At 39.5% G+C, this 22,401-nt stretch overlaps 1 protein-coding gene and 1 long non-coding RNA gene across 11 annotated transcripts in view; one reads left to right on the forward strand and one right to left on the reverse strand.

The window, feature by feature from the left end:
• The window catches only part of ZC3H13 (zinc finger CCCH-type containing 13), a 92,004-nt gene extending 90,947 nt beyond the window's left edge, over positions 1 to 1,057 (forward strand). For all 9 annotated transcript variants that reach the window (XM_031684535.2, XM_031684534.2, XM_015243711.3 and 6 more), the window contains one exon: positions 211 to 1,057. In XM_031684535.2, coding sequence (XP_031540395.1) covers positions 211 to 381 — 171 coding nt within the window. In that variant the 3' untranslated portion in view covers positions 382 to 1,057. The remainder of the gene's footprint in view (positions 1 to 210) is intronic.
• LOC140701126 (uncharacterized) overlaps positions 608 to 22,401 on the reverse strand; it is a 66,179-nt gene continuing 44,385 nt past the window's right edge. For both annotated transcript variants that reach the window (XR_012080001.1, XR_012079999.1), the window contains exon 5: positions 608 to 895. This is a non-coding gene — a long non-coding RNA (uncharacterized lncRNA). The remainder of the gene's footprint in view (positions 896 to 22,401) is intronic.

The raw sequence follows: 22,401 nt of genomic DNA on the forward strand, positions 1-22,401 counted from the left end.
GCTTTCTTTTCTAAGATTCCTTGAGTCTTAAAACTTTTCCTAATTTTGCTTTTAAATATCTAATACAGCTAATTTAATATCCATCCCAAATTAATTTTTCTTATAACGGATACTTCTGTTAGCAGGTAACCTGTCGTTTCTACTGCTGTTATGTACGGTCAGCTAATATGTACACTGTTTTTTTCCTTTGTTTTTGTTTTCTCCAAATAGGGCACCATAAAACAAGCTTATACAAATGCTCCTGTGGTGGACAATGAATTGTTACGATTGAGCCTTCGATTATTTAAGCGGAAGACTACTTGCCAAGCTCCAGGACAGGAAAAGACTGAAGACAATAAACTCTCACAGCCCGGTATCCAGCAGGAGCTGTGTGTTTCTTAGGACGGCGTCCAGTGGCATTTTTGGTACTATTTTCCTTCAGCCGTGCACATTTTTTCTCAAAGTTCCTTGCTTTGACAAGCATTATTAGTGACAGAGGCAGAAAAGATTGATCAGCCATGCTGACAGAGTGAAGAGCTTTGATCTAAAGCTTAAAGAGACTAGTTTTGTCTAACTTAAGATTTTACAGGAATTTTTACACAGTACTTGATACTCGGGCAAAATAATGTGAAAGCCTCTAGATTTAGTAGTTTATTCTGTACCTTCTGTTAAAGCTGAAGATTTTGAAAACGGTCGTCCCTGCTCTTCCAGCCTCTGCAGATTTTTTATGAAATGGAGCCACTGACTTACGTACCAGATCAGCCCTCCAGAACTGCGGTCTCCACCAGCAGCGGCGCATTCACCCAATGACCCGCCGCGCCGACTGGACGCGGGAAGGGGCGCTGGGCCCGCTGTTTGCGGGCCGGCCTCCCGCAGGCCCCGGCCCCGGCCCCAGCTCTTTTTTGCTTCTAAAATTCTAAAAACAAAACAAACAAACAAAAAAAACTACTTAACGGCTCTGTGGGTTTTTAAAATACATGTGCATTCTTAAGTGCATGTTGGAGATGTTTGGATTCTAAATGGTTTTGTTATCAGAGATTCTACTATTTTTATTTTTAATAAATGTAACTTCCCTTTCCTTGTTCTACATTTACTTTGCTCTTTTGTTAATCTAATTCCTGATGCTCTGAAACATTTGTCTTCAACATCACACATTTCATACTGGAAATATTTTTACCGCTCAAGTGCTTATTATTGGACAGCTGTAAATAAATGTGACAGGAGTGAGGATGTCCTTCAGACATAGCTCAGTGATACTTGACACAAACCAAGAGTTAACCTGTGTAACCTGAGCTGTAAAATCCTACCATCATACTTTTCAGAGCGATAACCTTTGATTACATTAACCTGCCTCCAGCCTAGAATATGTAAAATAATTTACTTTTTAAAAATGACAGTATAGCTGCTTTATTTTGTATGTACATATTTAACTCATGAAGTGGACTCTTAGAAGGATTTGAAATGGACTCCACGCTGCTGGATTTATGGACAGACAATAATAATAATGAAGGAACCCCATCAAAATTGTAATTTGATGATTGCCTCTGACAGGTTTTTGTTAAACTGTAATCTTTTGTTACCTGTCACAGTAGTTTGGTATCCTCTTTGCTACAGGTGACATGTTACTGATTGAAAGTTTATGTTCATTTGAAGAAACATTCATTGTGCATTTAATTTGTACATAATACCCAAAGGAAATTATCTTATTTTCAAATGACTATGAAAGCATGTAAAAGAAAATTGCAAGTAGCAAAAAAAAAAAAAACCCCACAAAAAAGTAATCAGATTTTTCAGGTCTCTTTCTTCTTCTAATTGGTAAATGTTTTGAATAAAGAAAAAAAGTTAAAATTATTTAATGGCCTGGAGAATGAATACCCTTTAAAAAACCATTTCCTGATACAGTGGAGAATGCCCACTGTATATGCTATATAGCATGAAGATTCAAAGTCCTGGAACCTCTAGTCTTAGTTCTAAGAATTGTGGGATGTAACAAAAAATAACGGTTTTCTGTTTTGTCCACTGACTTTAGAGTATTTCACAAATTATTTATTTATAGAATGAAAACTAGGTAAATTTGCTGTACAGTCAAAATATGTTGCCTTTTTAATTTTGAATATCTTTTTGTTCTTTAGTGAAAGAAATTTTAAAAACTGTTCCTTTGCCTAGTCACAGTATTCAGAGCTTTATGATGGAATGTAGTGTTAAATCATAATTTTTTTAAATTCAAATACTCTATATACTGCTAATCATATGCCCATAAAGTTCTTCTAAAGCAAATTTTTGTGTTGAATTTTCCATAAGAGCTCTTAAAAATCTCAATGAAACCAGCATTCCTGAAAACACCTTCCAAATCTATAAATTATTTGTTGGTAAAGTTAAAGGTCATCATAACTGATGGATCACATTTGTCCACTGCCTTAACTGCACAGCTGGACTCCAGCTGCTAGTGGTAAGGAGTGGTCTAGATGGAAGGGAGGCAGGAGGATGTCTGCAGTGCAAAATTAAGTAGCAGGAAAGTTAACAGATACTTTTGTTGAGTCAGTTTGATTTTGGGGGGACAGATTCACTGTTCAGTAAAGCCTTGTAGTAACTTACAATAGCTGGTAACCGTCACAAAAATTTGTAACTATACTTAGCTAGTGACTTAATACATGCTGAAGAATCTGACCTGTTACTTCTCTTTATTCTGATCAGTAACGGCAGGTTGTCTTCCCCAGCCTTCCCCATGACTACTTAGGACTTAACGTTTATTAACTTGAAAGCTTGTGGCATCAGAATACCCCACCTTATTCTTTACTCTTTAATTGGGTAAAGATGAAAGTATATAGTATCTATACTGTTAATAATGCTTTTAAATCTCAGAAAGAAGAGCCAGCATCTGAACCTCAACTTATTTTAAAAGGCGTATGGGTTCCAGTTCAAGATGGCAGCACAGGAGGAGCACCTCCCCCCGCAGACACACTGAACCTATAGCTGCATGCAGAACAGTGTCCTCTGGGAAAAAAATCCAAACTAGCTGAACGACTCCTGGAAGTAAAAACCCACGCTGAAGCTGGTAGCAGAGGCTGAGACACAATCTCACCATAAGTTCCGCTCAGTGTGGAAAACCCACAATCAGGAGGAAACTCACAACCCTGAGGTTTTCCCTAAGGAGCAAAGGGTTGGAACCCACATCTTGTACGCCTGTTTTTAAGACCTGCCCCTGAGACAAGCTCCCCAAAACAAGTAGCTTTGAAAGTCAAGGGAGCTTTTGTCCATGAGACCCACAAAGCCACAGCGAGCTGAGAAACAGATCTTAAAGGGTGCTTGTGTATCCACCTACCCCGGGGCCCAGCACCAGTGCTGTGAAAGCAGCTTATCTGCGTAGCACATGAGCCTGAGGGGCAGTATCTAATGTAAAACACGTCTAGCAGCGTCCTGACATTGCAGAGACCGAGACCAGCAGGCACCAGCCTCGCACTTGCCCTCCGCCTTGCTCCAGCTCACTGGTATCCCTCTAGATGGATCCTGTACACTTACCTATGCCCCAGTTGTTGCAGCTGCTGCCCAGTAGACACCTCTACGTTGCCTGGGTGTGATGGCCAGCAGGGCCTGTGCCTGTGGGTCCCACAGGACTGCAACAAATGGGGAAAGTTCTCAGCCAGGAACCACTGCCGGGGCACCGCAGAGAGGCAACAGACTGAGCGCCCAGTCTTTTTGCAAAAGAGGCCTAGTAGCTTATCTTCATAGCTGTGGCTTGAGGGACAGGCTTCTAATTAAACACACACTAAGGGCCAACTGGAATCCTCTCCAGAGACATTGGAGGGCAGGCCCCATCTTCATATACTCCCTTCTGCTGTGCTCAGACCACCAGTATCTCCCAGGGGGGAGCTTGTACATGTGTCTGGTGCCACAGTTTTGGCTGCTGCCCTGGATACACCCCTTGACTGGCTCTGGTGGCCTGTGGGGCTTGCATTCATGGACCCAATGGGTCTGTAACACACAGACTAGTTCTTGGCTGGCTGTCACCTCCAGGGCACAGCACAGAGACAGCAGACTGAAACAAACTCCAAGTCTTTCTGTGAAAAAGGCTTATTTGTCTTGGAGTTTCAGCCTGAAGGGCAGGCTTCTGGTTTGGCTCACCTCTAGGGGCCGATTCTAGGGCTGGAGACCGGTGTAGGTGCCATCTGTGCGCTCTCCCTCTGCCTAGCTCCAGGTTGTTGGTGTCCCTGAGAAAGAAACTGTGTGCATGTCTGGCACCCCAACTTTTGTGGCTGCCACTCAGAGGACACATCCCCTTATAGCAGGGTTTGTGTCCACAGGTTCAGTGGGACAGTAGCAAAGAAAGAAATGGTTAACTCTTTGAGGGCTCGGTGGAGAAGGAGCAGACAGAAACATCCATTTCCCAATCTTGCCCAGATAAAGGTATATTTACATACTTTAAAAGCTGCTGCCTGAGGGCCTGTCTTGCAATCACTGAGTCTAGGTGCTGAAAGAGATCCTGTTTGGGCCACTGACAGGTTTTGGAACACCCACCCATAACTATTGGGAGCCACTAGAAAGAAAGTAGGGTACTTGGACAATCACAGAGGTTTGACAGGCAAATAAGAATTAGGACAGGGTTTGAACATTAAAGTTCATCTACACAAAGCTGCTCCGTCAACTGTAGGAGGGATTGCTGTTGTTTCTAATGGAAACCAAGACAGAGTCAAGAAAAATGAAGAAACAGAGGGATAAGTTCCAAGTGAAAGAATTAGATAAAACCTCAAAAAAAAAAAGACTTAAATGAAATGGAGATAAGTGATTTATCTGATAAAGAGTTAAAAATGGTGGTCAAAGTGCTCTCTGAGGTCAGGGGAACAATCCATGAACAAAGTGAGAATTTCAACAAAGAAATGAATAATGTAAAATAGTACCATACAGAAATCACAACGCTGAAGAATAGGATAGGAACTGAAAAATCCAATAGAAGGGTTTAACAGCGGAATAAATGAAGCAGAAGGAAGCATTAGTGAACTTGGAAGTCGGAGCAATGGAACTCACCCAACAGAGCAGCAAAAAGCAAAAAGAATGAAAGAGTGAAGATAGCTTTAGGGACTAATGAGACAACATCAAGTAGACCAACACTCACATTATAGGGATCCCAGAAGGAGAAGAGAGAGAAAAATGAGTAGGAAACTAATTTGAAGAAATGGCTGAACTTCCCTAACTTGGAGAAGGAAACAGACATCAAATCCAGAAAGCCTAGAGAGTTCCAAACAACATGAACATAAAGAGACCCACATGGAGGCACACTATATTAAGTTCAAGTTAAAGACCAGGAGAGTATCTTAAAAGCAGCAAGAAAAAACATAACTTGATACTATAAGGGAACCCTCCTATGAATATCAGATTTTGTCAACAGAAACTTTGCAGGCCAGAAGAGAGTGACATAAATATACTCAAAGTGCTGAAAAAAAAAAAAAACCCCAAAAACAAAAAAAACCTGCCAGCCAAGAATTCTCTGCCTGAAAAAGTTGTCCCTCACAATTAAAGGAGAGATAAAGCATGTCCTCAACAAGAAAAGTTAATGTTGTTAATCACCAGTGGACTGGCCTTACAAGAAATGTTACAAGGACTTCTTTAAACTGAAAAGAAAGAGTGTTAATTACTAACAGGAAAACATACGAGAGTGTACATCTCCCTGGTCAAGGTAACTGTATAGTAAAATTCAGAACAATCTAATGTAACAGTGATGGGTTACTTACTTATAAAGCTAGTATAAAGGTTAAAAGACAAAATTAGTAAAAATAGTATAACCATAATGATTTGTTAATAGATATACAAGATAGATACACACTGTAATACTAAAATAAAATGGTGGGGATTAAAATGTAGAGCTTTAGGTTGAGTTCATACTTAAGTTGTTATCAACTGAAAATGGCCTGTGGTATGTGGTGTGCCCCCAAAGCAGAGCTGTCAATCAACTGTATTTGTTGTGCTTCTAGTTCACATTCCATTCACAGCCTTGAGCAGGGCGGCCGGGCTCTACCACATGGACCTCCTTCCTGCTGCAGCAGATTTGACCTGCCAGCTGCCAATCATACTGTCTCTTGAGGATTTGAACTAAGACACACAGAGACTGATTTCAAACTTATTTGCAAATAACTAACAAATATTTCTGAAGGTAAAATCCAAGATTTGATAAATTCAATAAAATTAATCTCCCTTTAAAACAAACAAAAAGAGGCCTGTGATAAGTAAGTTGTTTTATATAAGCCTTATGGTAACCACAAAGCAAAAACCTATAATAGAGTCACAAAACATAATGAGAAATCTAAGCATACCACTACAGAAAGTCATCAAATCACAAAGGAAGAGAGCAAGGGAAGAGGGGGAAAAAAAAAAGGAATTACAAAACAGTCAGATAACAATTAAAATGGTAATAAGTGCATATCTATCAATAATTAGTTTAAATGTAAATAGGTTAAATTCTCAAATCCAAAGACATTGAGGAGCTAAATGGATTAAAACAACAACAACAACAAAACAAGACCTATCTATATTCTGCCTAGAAGAGATTCACTTCAGATGTATGCACACACAGACTGAAAATGAAGGAACAGCAAAAGGTATTCCATGCAAATGGAAACCAAAAGAAAGTTGGAATAGCTATACTTATCTCAAACAAAATAGACTTTAAGATAAAAACTGTGGTAAGAAACAAAGACGGTCATTATATAATGATAAAAGGGTCAATCCAACAAGAAAATATAACACTTCACAGTATTTGTGTACCTGACATAGGAGCACCTAATACAGCAAATATTAACAAACCTACAAGAAAGAACTGACATTAGTACAATAATAGAAGGGGACTTTACTACCCCACTTTCATCAGTGGATAGATCATCCAGACAAGAAGAAGAAAGAAAAATCATAGCAGAAATAAACGAATTTAAATAAACTTAAAAGTCAACAGAAAAGATCAGTAAAACTAAGAGCTGTTTGTTTTGAAAAGATAAACAAAATTAACAAATCTTTAGCTAGACACACCAAGAAAAAAGAGAAGACTTTAATACACAGAATCAAAAATGAAAAAGGAGACCTTACAACTGATACCACAGAAATATCAAGGATAAGAGACTACTGTGTTTATTCACCAACAAATTGTACAACCTACAGGAAATGGATAAAGTTCTAGAAACATACAATTTTCCAAGACTGAATCATAAAGAAACAGAAAATCTGTACAGAATGATTACCAGTAAGGAGACTGAGTCATTGATCAAACCCCTCTCAATGAACAAAAGTCCAGGACCAGATGTCTCCACTGATAAATTCTACCAAACATTTAAAGAATTACTACCAATCTTTCTCAAACTCTTCCAAAAAAATATAAGAGGACACAACACATTCAAATGCATTTTATGAGTCCAGCATTACCCTGATACCAAAACCACACTAGGACGTTACAAGAAAAGAAAACTACAAGCCAATATCCCTGATGAAGATAGATGCAAAAGTCCTCAGCAAAATATTAGGAAACCAAATTCAACAATACATCAAAAGGATCATGCATCTTGACCGAGTCAGATTTATTCTATGGATGCAAGGGTGGTTCAACATCAGCAAATTAATCAATGTGATACATCTCACTAACCAAATGAAGGATAAAAAATTACATGATTATCTCCATAGATGCAGAAAAAGCATTTGACAAAATTAAACATCCATTCATGATAAAAAAAACTCTTAAAGTTGGTATAGAAGGAACATACCTTAACATACTAAGGACCATATATGACAAGCCCACAGTTATCATACTCAATGGTGAAAAGCTGAAAGCTTTTCCTCTAAGATCAGGAACAAGACAATTAGATCAATTAGTCAAGAAATAGAAAGAAAACTCATCCAACTTGTAAAGAAGTAAAACTCACTATTTGCAGATGGCATATTATATAGAGAAAATCCTAAATTCCATCAAAAACTATTAGAACTAATAAATGAATTCAGTAAAGTTGCAAGACACAAAATCTATATGCAATAATCTGCTGTTTATATACACTAACAACAAACTATCAGAAAGAGAAATTAAGAAAGCAATCTCATTTATAATTGCATCAAAAAGAATAAAACACTTAGGAATAAACTTAATCACGGAGGTGAAAAATCCATACACTGAAAACTATAAAGATAGAAAAAGAAACTGAAGATAAAAATAAGTGGAAAGATAATCCATGAATTGGACAAATTAATGTTGTAAAAATGTCCATACTACCCAAACCAATAAAACAGATTCGATGCAATCCCTACCAAATTCCAATGGCACTTTTCACAGAAATAGAACAAACAATCCTAAAGTATATATGGAACCACAAATGACCCTGAATAACCAAAGCAATACTGAGAAAAAGAATTAAGCTATAAATATCACACTCCCTGATTTCAAACTATATTACAAAGCTAGAGTAATTAAAACAGTATGGTATTGGTATAAAAACAGATCAATGGACCCATGCATATATGGTCAATTAATTTGTGACAAAGGAGTCAAGAATCTACAATGGGGAAAGGACAATCTCCTCAATAAATGGGGCTGAGAAAACCAGACAGCCCCATGCAAAAGAATAAAACTGGACCACTATCTTACATCATAAAGAAATCTAACTCAAAACGGATTAAAGACTTCAAAGCGAAACATGAAACCATAAAACTCAGAGGAAAACATAGGCACTAAGCTCCTTGACATGAGTTGGCAGTGATTTTCTGGAACTGACTTCAAAAGCAAAGACAAAAAAAAAAGCAAAAATAAACAAGTGGAGCGGTATCAAACCAAAAAGTTTCTGCACAGCAAAGAAAACCATCAACAACATGAAAAGGCAACCTACCAAATTGAGAAAATATTTGCAAATCATATATCTGAAAAGGGATTAACATTCAAATATATTTTTTTAAAAACTCACACAACTCAATAGACCACCCCCCAATAAAACCCCCAAACAACCCCATTAAAAAATGGGCAGAGGATTTGAATAGACATTTTTCTAAAGATGATCCACAGATGGCCAACAGGTACATGAAAAGGTGTTCAACATGACTAATTATAAGGGAAATGGAAGTCAAAACCACAGTATCACCTCACATTTGTTTGAATGGCTATTTTCAAAAAGACAAGAAACAACGAGTGCTGGTGAAGATGTGGAGAAAAGGGAGCCTTCTTGCACTGCTGTGGCAGTGTGACCTTGAGCAAGCCATGGTCCCCATTGTCCTTGGCTTCCTCATCTATCAAGCAAGCAGATGGCAGAGAATTATAAGAGTTAGGCAGAAACGCACTATATGATAACTCAGAGATATGCCAAAGGTATGTCAGTCTGCTTGTCAGGAGCAGAGAGCTCAGGCTAGGAAAGGGCTCACTGCTCAGCCGTCAGTGAGCAACAGGACAGGATTTTGTTTACAAAAATCTTTCAGCGCTTCTCAGTCTTCTTCCTACATCACAAAGTTTAATTCAGATTGCTTCTGGGTCAGATTTTCTCCTGCCATTAATATAGATTAAATCTAACTGTCTATCTATCTCCCCACCTACTTATTTACCTACCTACCTACCTCTCCAAGTAGTAATGAAGGGACCTCTCCTTGAATGTGGGCTGGACTTGATGACTCACTTCTAATGAATGGGGAAGTGTGAATACATGAAGGGTGAAGGTGAATGACTCCAAGCCTAGGTCCATAAAAGGCTTCATGTTTTGTTCTCCTGGATGACTTGCTCTGGGGAAGCCAGCTGCCATGTCATGAGAACATTTCAAACTACTCTACGAAATGTGGTGAAAAACCAACGTTTTTCTGTCAATAGCCATCTGAGTGCACCATCTTGGAAACAGATCTTCCAGCCCTAGAAAAGCCTTCAAGTCTTCTAACTCTTTAGGCTAATTTAGTTTAGTTTAAACTGGATTTGTTCCTTTATCAGAAGAGGTAAAAGACATGACATTCAAATCACACTTTTTACATTTGTCTGTTTACATATTATCTTCAGAATAAGCTGTATCTAGAGAAAACTGGGATTTAAAAATTACTGGAATATAATTTGCACATCTTTCAACCTGCATCCATTAATCATTCTGGATAAACTCTAAACAGGAGCAAGAATTCTGCTGTAGGTGCAACTAGAGTCAGGAACACTTTGGACCAAATAACAAATGCCTATTCAAATTAAATGAGATAAGCATGTAAAATTGCTACGTAAACTGTAATTTACTACACAAATACAAGATGCCTACTGCTATCTAATTTTCACCTAACCAGTTTTTTCCAGTGATGTTATGAGCTAAACTGTGTCCCCACCACCAAATTCATATATTGAAATCCCAACCCCTAATACGTCAGAATGCAACATATATGGAGATGAGGTCTTCAAAGAGCTGATTAAGTTATAATGAAACAGGATGGGATCCTAATGCGGTATGATTGGTGTCCTTATAAGAAGAGGAAGAGACACCGGAGTGTGATGTACCGATGAACGACCATGTGAAGAGGCAGCAAGAAGGACAACCATCTGCACAGCAAGGAGAGAGGAAGTCAACCCTGCTGGCACCTTGATCTTGATCTTCCAGCCTCCAGAACTGTGAGAAAGTAAGTCTCTGTTTTTAAGCCACTCAGTCTGTGGTGTCTCATTATGGCAGCCTTAGCAAATGGATACAGCTGGCGTTCAGTGCTGTCACTTCTCCATCCTGCACACGTTTCCAGCCACAGTTCAAGCATACGTTTGCCATTTTTATAACACTCAAAGAATAAGCTTTCTTATTAAGCGCTGCAAATTGCATTCAATAACCTTTAAATACAACACACAGCAAACTATCTACCATTAAGCCCAACAGTAGTTCATTGTTGCAGAACAAACAGGTTAAAGCAAAACACCAATTTACACAAGATGCCGCCTAGCACGTGCGGGCAGGGAATGGGGAATTACACCTTGTTTCTCATCTCTAACAGGTGATAAAAACATCAGGAGAATTATATCAAAATGAATACAAAGAATGATTCTTATTTTATAGCACATTAAGTTTTAAAACTAAACAAAAACATCAAAACACCAAAAAAAAAAAAAACAACCCAACCCATTAATACTAAATCCTAGATCCCATTTCTGGATTTGGACCATGCTGCTTATTATTCAGACACCCTACCTCCACCTCATCTTCCCGATCCATTCTCCACACTGCTACCAGAATAATCTATGTTATCCTAAAATATAGATGTGATCGACCTGTTTCCAGCTGGGGTCTTGCCACAGCCAAGTAATAAGCTTAAGGAAACCACTTAATCTCCCTGAGTGTTACTTTCCCAATCTATAAAGTAAGGGAGTTGGGCTGTAGGCAGTTTTAAGTTTCCAGGACTTTCTCTGTCACTCCGCTTAAAAAATCCATGAGCACTGCCTATTTTCCATGGAACAAAGTCCAAACACATGGCTTGGTCTGTGAAGGCTCTTCACAATCTCGCCCCAATCTTCCTTCTAGCTACATCTCCCTCCCATCACTATTCATCTTTTACACCCAATAGACCTCCATGTGCTTGTTCTTCCTCTGTGAGACTCTGAGCATCTTGCATAATGTGTCTTGTCCACCTTTGTGCGGCCAATATAGGACACTGACAGGGTTCAGAACGCGCTACCCCCAAATGTGCCACTGTGGCGTACTGACTATGTTAAGCTGAAGGAATCTAAGAAACAACAGACGCAAGATCTCTGACCTCCCCCAACCCTTTTTCCTTGAAAGAGGTCACAAGACCCTCAGATGGGAGAGGCACCCTCCTTTATCTCCAAGACGCTGGGATGCCAAGAAGCATCCAAAGAAGCAGGTCTTGCAAAGTTTCCCCCAGTTTATTGCAGCTACCTCCTACCCACTTCTTCCTCTCTTATTTCTCCACAACTTTCCACTCTTCATCAAACACAGCATAAAAACGCTCAAGTTTAACTACTGCTTCAAGTCTTCATTTTCTTATGAAAGCTCCTGTGTCACATAAAATTTACATTAAATAACTGGAATATTTTTCTCTCCTGTTAATCTATCAGTTTAATTTTCAGACCCAGCCAGGGAGCCAAAGAGGGTCGAGGAAAACTTTTTCCTCCCCCTACAGCACAGTGCCAGACACATAAGTAGTTTGTTTTTTTTTTTAAAGGATCCGAAAAATTGTTTTAATTTATTAGGTAACAGCTGTTTGGTGCTTGACAATAGTAGTTTCTTAATAAATGTTGAAAGTTACTTCTTCTGCCCAGAATACCACCTGCCCTTCATCACTCCCGTGCCACCTTTATTATTTATTAAACTTGTATTTATCCTTCAAACACAGTTCAAATGCCACTTTTTCAGTGAATTTTTTCTTTTTCTCTTCCAAATTAAGCATTCCCGCCTGTGTGCACTTTTTGTTTATCATAGTGAAACTGAGCAGGATCCTTAATCGAGTGGGGCCCTCCTGGGCACAAAACCTTTCTGTGTCCCCACTTTTTATTTGCAGGATAAAGGCTTCATTCACTTCCTTGACCTCCCTGAGTTCCCCAGAGCAGATTCAAACAGTTGCTAATGAGGGAAGTGAGGGAAGGAATGCAGAAACAAAGGAGGAGCAATCAAGAAACAACACTGCAGCTATTAAAGCAAGGTCCTGGTTCTTGCTCAAGGGATGTACCTAACAATTTCTTTGAATTCTTCCGCAGGAACTAAGGCCCCCACCCCGGGTGGAGGATAGTAACTGCAGGCTGAGCACAAGAGTCCTGGAGCACCGCCCTGTGACCTCCCCACCAACAGAAGAAAGTCACACACCCAGCAGCCCACATGCCAAGTTTTACCAATTAAAAACCCCCAGAAAACCACTGGGGAGCTTGGGTTTTTTGGGCAGTAGCCACCCGTTCTTGCTTGGCCCCGCAGTAAACCTTCCTCTGCTCCAAACTCCATCATTTTGGTTTGTATGGCCTCACTGTGCGTTGGGCGCATGAACGTGTGTTTAGTGACAACAGTACGTCTCTACTGTAATTATTAGTGTCCCTATTATGTCACTTCTCCAATGGTTACATTCTATTTGGCCAGACAGGTGTCCAATGGTTTTCCAGATTATGAACAACTTGGATTGAGAGACTGTTTTTAACTGAACTTCTTAGTCCCCGTTCCCACTTGGTTCCTGTGCTGCGAACGCTTTTTCACTTGAACATAGTGTTAAATCAAACAAGGCGGCCATTAGGCGGCGCCAACCGGCACCTAAGCTGGAAGTGCTCCAAAGAGGTCAAAACCTAAGGACAACCAATCACAAACAGCCAACCAAGCTTTCCCAAATGAGGCTACAGCCAATCAAAGCATCTCCTTGCTGCACCTCCTCCTTCCCTGTAGAAGTCATGTCCTAGCTCCTGCTGGCAGGGGGCCCCTAACCACTGCCCGTTTAGCGCCGCCTCACATGAAACTTTTTTTTTTGTCAGAAGCTCTTAAGATTTTTAACATGCTTCCATTTATCCTTTAACAGTGTGGACCCCCAAACATTTACTGAATCCAGTGGTGTAGTAGGTAAAATTTGTCTCTCTGTTATACAATGTGTGGATATTTTTTCTTGTGTTCTTTTTTTTAAGTATAGTCTGAACATTTTTTCCTTTGGATTTATTCCTTTAAGGAAGGACCAGAGTTCTGTGATAGAACCATTATAATTGGCCAGATTCTAGTTGAGTCCACTTAAATTTTCATCCTTTGAGTATAGCTTTTTTTTTTTTTCATATTAACATGCAAATATGGGTCATGGAGATTTCTTAGGCCTCATTAATTTTTACTCTTTAGTTTCCAGATTTCAGTTCTCTGCATTATATTTCCATGTCAATTAAGTTTCATTGGTGAGTGATGGGGTGGAGTGGGGGGGAACAAAATGATTAAAAATAACAGATTATTTTAAGTGTTTTTTGAGGTTTTTGGGGTTTTGTTTGTTTGTTTGTTTTTAGTGGAGGTACTGGGGACTGAACCCAGGACTTTGTGCATGCTAAGCATATGCTCTACCACTGAGCTACACCCCACCCAATAAAATTATTTTAAAATGAAAACTAGAATACAGTTTTTACATTTGTGGCAGTACTCCTGTCAGTCATTATCTTCATTCTTGCTCTGTCTCAGGCCTCCCATGGATAAATGCCAATTCCTTCCATCTGCACTGCTGTCTCATGTGTAATATTTATAAATTCATTACAACGGCTCCAAACCATCAAGAGCAATTGAAGGCAGCAATAAGCTTTGTCAAAACTGTTACTATGGTTAACCAGCTGCCTAGAACATTCACCACCATGGATTTAACTTCCAGAAGTTAACTAGCAAACCTGGTAACAACCATTGGCGAGCAGCCACGAAGAGATTCTTGCTTAATTAATCTTTGTATTGTGCTAATGAAAAAGTTAAATAGGTTCATCCTTGAATTTGATGGTCCACAGAGAATGTGAATTCCCTAAAGGGCAAATGTAGACAGGTTTCCTATTAAAGTTAGCCATCCAACCAAGAAGCTCTTTTAGTCATTTAGAATTAAAAGAGCTAGTAGATAATTTCATAATAAGTCGATGACATTTCTAGTGGCTACATGAGAGATGTTATTACCATCCCTCCTGAAGATCTTGGCCTGTTTCTTTGGAAAAGAATCTCATATTACAATTCTTAAATGAATAGTGGCTTTATTTTCAATCAGACTCCACAGGATACAGCATAAATTAAACTTGGAGCACTTATCTTTAACGAGCAGACTTTGGCAGGGATGGGAAGCTGCACACACCAGTGGTGTCATTGTTCAGTCAAGGATCCATTAGGTTGGAAAAAATTCTTTCCAAAACTTTATGTAATTAAACCAGAGGAAGATCATATTGGATAGGTTTTTTTAATTGGAGGAGTCCTGTTTGCACTGGCCTGTCACATGGGGTTCACATGTGGGCAGGAGCCACCACGTGGGTCACGGCTTGTACTGGCACTCCATGCACACTGGTAACGAGTTACTCCCTAGTGTGTGTCCCAGGACCTCAGCGTTGGCTTCCTTTCCCAGGGAAATGTGAAATAGAATTATCCATGGAAACATGGAAGGACCCTTCATACTAGGGTCAGATACATGCAGGGAAGTGAGGCCAACTGGCGCCCCTCAAAGTCCAATGACCCCCACTCCTGGGCTCCCAAATGTCTGCCTACAATCTCTCAAAAGATAAAGTACATTCTTTGCTGACGTGCGTTTGCCTTAGCAGAACTAACAGCCTTAGGAGATGGCTACTTTCACAACAGCTCAGGCTGGTTTGTTTCAACCCATGTCTCCTCCTTATTGGAGTCATAAATTCCACCGCCCCTTCACGGACCCTAACTTCCTCACTGGCCCACAACCAATTAAAAACTTGTGCATGAGCTGATCACACAGACCCCAGCCCACTGTGTTCACAAACCCCTTCCCCACAAAAGACTCTAAGCTTTCACCATCGGTGCTCACACAGGCACCTCGCATCCGTGTGGCCCGCTGGCGTCTGTGACAGCGTACCTGATAAACTCCTTTTCTATTTTCACCCTTTGTCTTTGGTAAATTCTTTTACCTCGCACTGGCCTGCCAGATCCCACGACAGGAAGGAGATTTATAAGCACAGGTAAGGTAGAGATGCCTATTTTTGAAGTGGCCGATAACTGCTGGCCATTGACACCATTCCTGTTTCCCCCACCCACACTCCAAAAACCATCTGTGTGGAAATTTCTTTCCTCTTTATGTGAGAAGAGAAAATTCCTGTTCATGACACACAGGATGGGTGGGAGGCACTTCCTTGACCTTGAACGTGTTTTGTATACATAAATTGAAAGTTACTTCAATTATGAAAATTTTTTTTTTCCTGCTGTTGGTACATAATGTAGAGTAAGCCTTTTTGGTATTTTTAACTGTGAGAACAGCTTAAATACTGAGAATTGAAATGAACTTGCTGAGCATAAGTAATAAGTGACTTTAATGACTAACAGTGAGTTCATAAAATACAATTCAAGTTTAGATAATGAACTTTCTGAAATCTAAGTACATGCAGACTTTAAGCTGCAAATAACTTAAGCTGGGTTTAAGACATTCAGTTGGAAACAGTTTTAAAACATTGAAAATTGGGAACTATAAACATCTATATTGAATCAAAAAGACTTCAACCTAATCTTAACCACAAGTAGGCTGAAATTCTATTTTTATTTGAGTGAAAATCCCAAATGCCAGGGGCTCTGTGGATAACCTTGAGATGTAACTCAGTATTATTTCATAGCTCAGCTTTTATTTTCCTAAACACGATGCAGTTTGTCTTGGATGCACACCCTTTCTTGTACTTGGCGTTACAATGTATTAAAATAGATCAGAGAAGTGAATGTTAACTACCAGTGTCAACTGTTACTCTTTCTCACATTCCTATTATTATAGTCATTTTAGATTATTCTTGGTATTCAGTTGACAATGTTGGACTTTACTGGAGCCTCACCCTGTTGTGTCCCAGAAATGGCTTTACTGCAAAGACCCACCTTCCCCACAGACTTAGGCAGGTCCCAGGGAGGACCCCCTGGATATCTGTGACTAGGCTAGAGTTGGACTCTCCAAATCCCCATTCTTCATTTTATAAATGATTAGCTGAACTGTTGGCTCCCACTGGCCAATCTGCACTACGTACCCACTAATTTAACTTGATTGAATCCAGTCAGGCTTCTTCTCCCCTTTCTGCAAACCCCTGGATCTTGACCTACCCTTCATCTTCAAGAGCAAGGAGCCATCACTCCTTACATCCCTCCTGAGGCTCAGCCCGCCGGAGGGAAAGACATTCCCTAATTAACTCTCTAGTCACACCCTTGTTCATCCCAAGTGCCCACTCTTGTCCCTTCCAGCCCTATTTGCTCCTCCCTATAAAAGAGAAGCCCTCTTCTGCCTGACCATTGAGATGTTTGCTGATCTTAAGGTTGGGCAGTTCTCCCCACTGCAATAGCCCCTCTCCTCTTACTGCAATAGTCCTGTTACAGTTTATACAGCCCCTTTCCCTACATTATCACATTTCCCATCCACCTGATGGACTGGAGTGACCAATGAGGAAGGCATTCTGGCTCTGAGAAAAGGGATGCTCACTTGCCCAAGGTCAACAGTGGAGGAAGTCACATTCTCTTGGGCACACAGCTCTCCTACTTTATCCATCCATCTTACCAGGCAGAAGCGATGGATGTCACTGTCGCTTGGATGGACCTAGAACCTACAAACTCCCATGAGAGCCTCCACTCTGTTTGCTCAGCAGCTGTCTAGACCCAACAGAGAATCCAGCAGGAGATTCCGAGACCTACAGAGCTATGGCATCACAAGCAAGAAAAAGCCTAGGTCCCCAAGTCATTGTTTGGAGGAGAGACACCAGTGTGTCAGTCTGCTGAGATGTGGGTTGTTACAGCAGTGGACCCGTCTTGACTAATACAGAAGGTCTATATATGGGCAACAGACTACTCTTTCCAGTTTAAGCTAAAAAGAATTTATGAAAGGCTATGAAGGGTCAACAAACAAGCTTGAAGTTTATACAACCAATAGTCAAGCCCAAATCACACTGCAGGGCCACTCGCAGGCAGCTGTCACGCCTGTGTCTCTGGGTGTGGACCCCATGGCTTGCCCTGCACCTACGGAGCCCAGGGTGCTCCCAGAAGGAGGATGCAGACTGTGTGGCAGCTGCTTCTTCCTTCTCTGGCTTCTGAACGAGTCTCATGTTGGAACCTTGTCAGGAGCCGGGCACCAGCCACAGCAGGAGGCTGGGAAAGAGTTTCTTTCCTCTACTTTGGGGGAAACACAGATTCACTGGGCAGACAATTCCCCAGACACAGGACAGACGTTTAAAGATGCTGAGCCAAAAGAATGACAAGTGTCCACAACAGTTAAGATTCACTTTCACTAACTGCGAACTGCTCTCTAAAGCACTCCACGAACTGCGTGTGGCGTTGTCCTCAGTGAGCACCGACTACCCTCCTCCCCCAGAGCAACGGGCACAGAACTAACAAGGGCTGAGCGACTGCTATGTGGCAGGCCCTTCCCCATTCTGCGTCTCATCGAATTCTTATAAGCCTGAAAGAAAGATATTATCAAGTTCAGTTTTCTTATGAAGAATGGGAGGTTCAAAAAAATTAGGCAATGGCTCAAGGTCAAACAGCTACAACTACCAGACTTCAAAGCATAGTTTCCACCAGTGCACCAAGGAGCTTTGAAACATGCTCCCATCAAAGCAAAACCAGTGTTGCAAAGAGAAATCCACATTTTAAAAGGATTCGTTGTTGTGAAGTTGTCATTCAAATTCTGAAGTTAGCCTTGTCTTCCTTCTCTTTCCCCTGCAAACCTCCATTTTTCCTCACCCACCCTCTACAGGTTCTCTGCTTGACTCCAAACTTCCAGCTGTGTTCCCTTTTCCACACTTGCAGAATTTTACCCTCAGCTGCTTACCCACTAATCATCAATAAGGTATTAGCTGATGATAGACTGATCCTTTGGGAGTCATGAAGTCATTGATCCAAATATTAACTTAGTGCCTATTAAGTATCAAGCAGTATTCAAGATGCTGAGAACAGAATGTTGAAGGAGAAAGATGAACTCCCCGTCCCTGAAAGCTTATAATCCAGTAGTGTCAACTGACAATGAACAAGTCAATCCAATAATCATCAAAGACATTTTTACATAATAAGTACTATGATGGTAACTGAAGCTGGGTAAAGAGCAAGAGTGCCATTCTTAGATAAAGTGGGAACCTCTCTGAGGAACAGAGGCTTGAATACAATGAGACTGCGTTACTGTGGCAAAAATATTTCATGGGTAGTGGAGTGTACTTCCAATAGGAAGCATGTGCTATCTGGCTGTCTCCCTTTTTGTGATGATACCAGCCAAAGACAATTAGCGCCTCAATCCATGACTTCATTATATGTTGCAAAATGGTAATAGTCTGATTCCATCCTTCTTTCTCCATTTATAAACTGGAAGCCTTTTATAAGGAGAGACTTTCCTCATCAATTATTTGGTTACTGTAAGGTACAATTCATGCAAGAAGAAACACGATAAGCACTTACTCTTCCCCTCTATTCACCAGACACCCCGGCAAAGGTAACTGAGGGCTTTTCAAATATAATCAAATACTCATGCATTTACACATATTTGATCTGCTTCAATCCAGTGCATTTATTATTCTTATTGATGCTGAAGTTAAATCATCTCTGGCCAACAGGAACCTTTTTGAATTGGCTCTTAAACTCTTTTTGACAGAACTCTTTTTTTTTTTTTTTAAAGTTTCCCTCTTTTCTTGTATGTTTCTCAATTATTTTGTACATTTCTTGCCAAGACCTGGAATCAGCCATTTCTCCAAATATCCCTGTTTCTTTTAGTGGGGGATGGTATTTAACGACCAAGATCCTCTCTCTGGGCCCTTTCAATGGACAGATCTAGGAAATATGTATCTTTGTTTAGAAAGATAAAACAAATTATGAGTTCATACTGATACAACTGATGTTTACAATTCAATTCAGAACTATAAAGTTTTCACTTAATCTTTTCTGTTACATCAGTATCTTCTTCCTTTTTTCACATTAAAAATTCTGCTTTCTCCCACTATAGCCACTTTTATTCAACACAGTATTTTAAGTTCTAAGAACAATTAGGAAAGAAAAGAAATAGAAGGCATCCAAATCAGAATGGAAAAAGTAAAACTGTCGCTATTTGCAGATGACATGAAATTGTATCTAGAAAACACAAAAGATACCACACAAGACCTACTACAACCAATAGATTCAATAAAATTTCAGGATACAAAATCAATGCACAGAAGTCAGCTGCATTTTTATACACTAATAACAAACTATCAAAGAGATTTTTGAAAAACAATCCCACTTACAAATGCATCAAAAAGAATAAGATACATACAAATAAATTTGACCAAGGAAGTAAGAGATGCATACACTGAAAACTATGAGATATTGATGAAAGAAACTGAAGATACAAATAAATGGAAGGATATTCAATGCTCATGGATTGGAAGAGTATTGTTAAAATGTCCATGCTACCCTAAGTGATCTACATATTCAATGCAATTCCTATGAAAATACCAGTTGCATTTTTTGCAGAAATGGAAGAAACAATCCTAAAATTTGTATGAAATTACAAGAGACCCTGAATAACCAAAGCAATCTTGAGAAAGAAGAACAAAGCTGGAGGCATCACATTCTCTGATTTTAAACCATACACAAAGCTATAGTAATCACAACAGTATGGTTTTAGCATGAAAACAGACCCATACATCAATGGGACAGAATAGAGAGCCCAGAAGTAAACGTATGGTCATATATGCAATATATAAGTCATGCATTAATTTTTGTCAGATATATTGTGCAAATATATTTCAATTACAGAAAATGAGCCAAGATTATGCAAGGAAAAAAGGGTAATTTCAATAAACGGTGTTGGAAAAACTGGATAGCCACCCTTAAAAGAATGAAACTGGACCACTATCCTACACCATGCACGACTAATCAACTCAAAATGGATTAAAGACCTGAATGTGAAACCCGAAACCATAAAACTCACAGAAGAAAATACAGAGACCAACCTGCTTGACGTCAGTCTTGGCAATGACCTTTTGGATTTGACACCAAAAACAAAGGCAGCAAAAGCAAAATTAAAGAAGTGGGGCTACATCAAACCAAAAAGCTTCTGTGCAGCGAAGGAAACCATCGACAAAACAAAAAGGCAACCCACCAATCGGGAGAAAATATTTGCAAATCGCATATCTGATAAGAGATTCAGATCAGAAAAAATATAACCTAATAGCAAGAGAGCTAAATAATCAGATTTTAAAATGGGCAGAAGATCTGAATAGACTTTTTTTTTTCCAAAGAAGGTATGCAAATAGCCAACAGATACATGAAAAGGTGCTCAACATCAGTAATAATCAGAAAAATGCAAACCAAAATCATGAGCTATAACCTCACACCTGTTAGGATCGCTGTGATCAGGAAAACCAGAAATAACAAGTGTGGGCAAGGATGTGGTGAAAAGGGAACTCCTTTGCACTGTTGGTGGGAATGTAAGTTGGTGCAGCCACTATAGAAAACAGGGTGGAGGTTCCTTAGAATATTAAATATAAATATCACATGATCCAGCAATTCTACTTCTGGGTATTTATACCAAGGAAATGAAATCACAATCTTGAAAAGATATCTGCCCCTCCAAGTTCACTGCAGCATCATTTACAACAGCCAAGACATGGAAACCACCAAAGTGTCCATCAGTGGAAAAATGGACGAAGAAGGCGTGGTATATACAATACAACTGAACATTATTGAACCATAAAAAGAAGGAAATCCTATCATTTGCAAAAACATGGATGGACACTGAGGACATTATGCTACTGAGTTAAGTCAGACAAAGACAATACTATATGATCTCACCCCAAATAACTCATTAAAACAAACAAAAAATTCATAGATACAGAGAACAGACTGGTGGTTTGCCAGAGGCAAGGGGTAGGGGTGGGCAAATTGGGTGAAGGTGGTTGAAAAGCACAAACTTTCAGTTTTAAGATGAGTAAGTCCTGAGGACCTAATGCACAGCATGGTGACTAACAGTAGTGTTGTGTGTATTTGCAAGTTGCTATTGAGTAGATCTTAAAAGTTCTCAACACATACGCAAAAAATAACTATATGTGATGAGGAAAGTTAACTAAACTTAGTGTAGTAATCATTTTACAATACATACATATATCAAATCATGGTGCTGAACACCTGAAACTAATGTAATGTTAAACGTCAATTATATCTCAATTTAAAAAAGTTCTTCTTCCCAACAGCAGCATAACTACTCACATCAGCATAATTAGTTATTTCCTGACCCCAATAGCTCACGTAATAACCTCAGAATAATGATGCAAACATTACTACCAACAGCATAACTAAAATAGGTTTGCCATGTTTTCTAGTTTTCACCCTTTTATTTTTAACCTATCTGAATCTGTTTTAAGTGGTATTCTTTTAATATAGCATATTTTTTTATTTTGCTTTATTAGTCAATCTGAAGATCTTTTTATTTTTATAGGTAAATTAAGCTCATTCACTTTTACCGGTATGATTAATATACTTTGCCTCGTATTCTGTGGTTATATGGACACTCTCTCTGATGTATCTTTGTGTTTAGGAAGGTTTTGTATGTTTGTTCATTAAGTGAACACTTCCTTTTAATACTCTTATTCCACTTTTTGGATACTATCTATTCTATACATTAAGCAATCTTGCCAGCAGCAAGGGACCCCTTCTCTTGCCTCCTTTCTGTGTCATCCAGCATTTAACTTGAATTAATATTATTTTTACTCACAGTAAACATTATAAAGCTGCCAATTAGCTTTTCTACCTTCCACATACCTTCCATCTTGTCTGTTTATACTTCGACGGTTGGGCTACATAAATACTGTCACATCACAGT

Source organism: Vicugna pacos, chromosome 14, assembly GCF_048564905.1.
Source record: "Vicugna pacos chromosome 14, VicPac4, whole genome shotgun sequence".
Lineage (NCBI taxonomy): Eukaryota > Metazoa > Chordata > Mammalia > Artiodactyla > Camelidae > Vicugna > Vicugna pacos.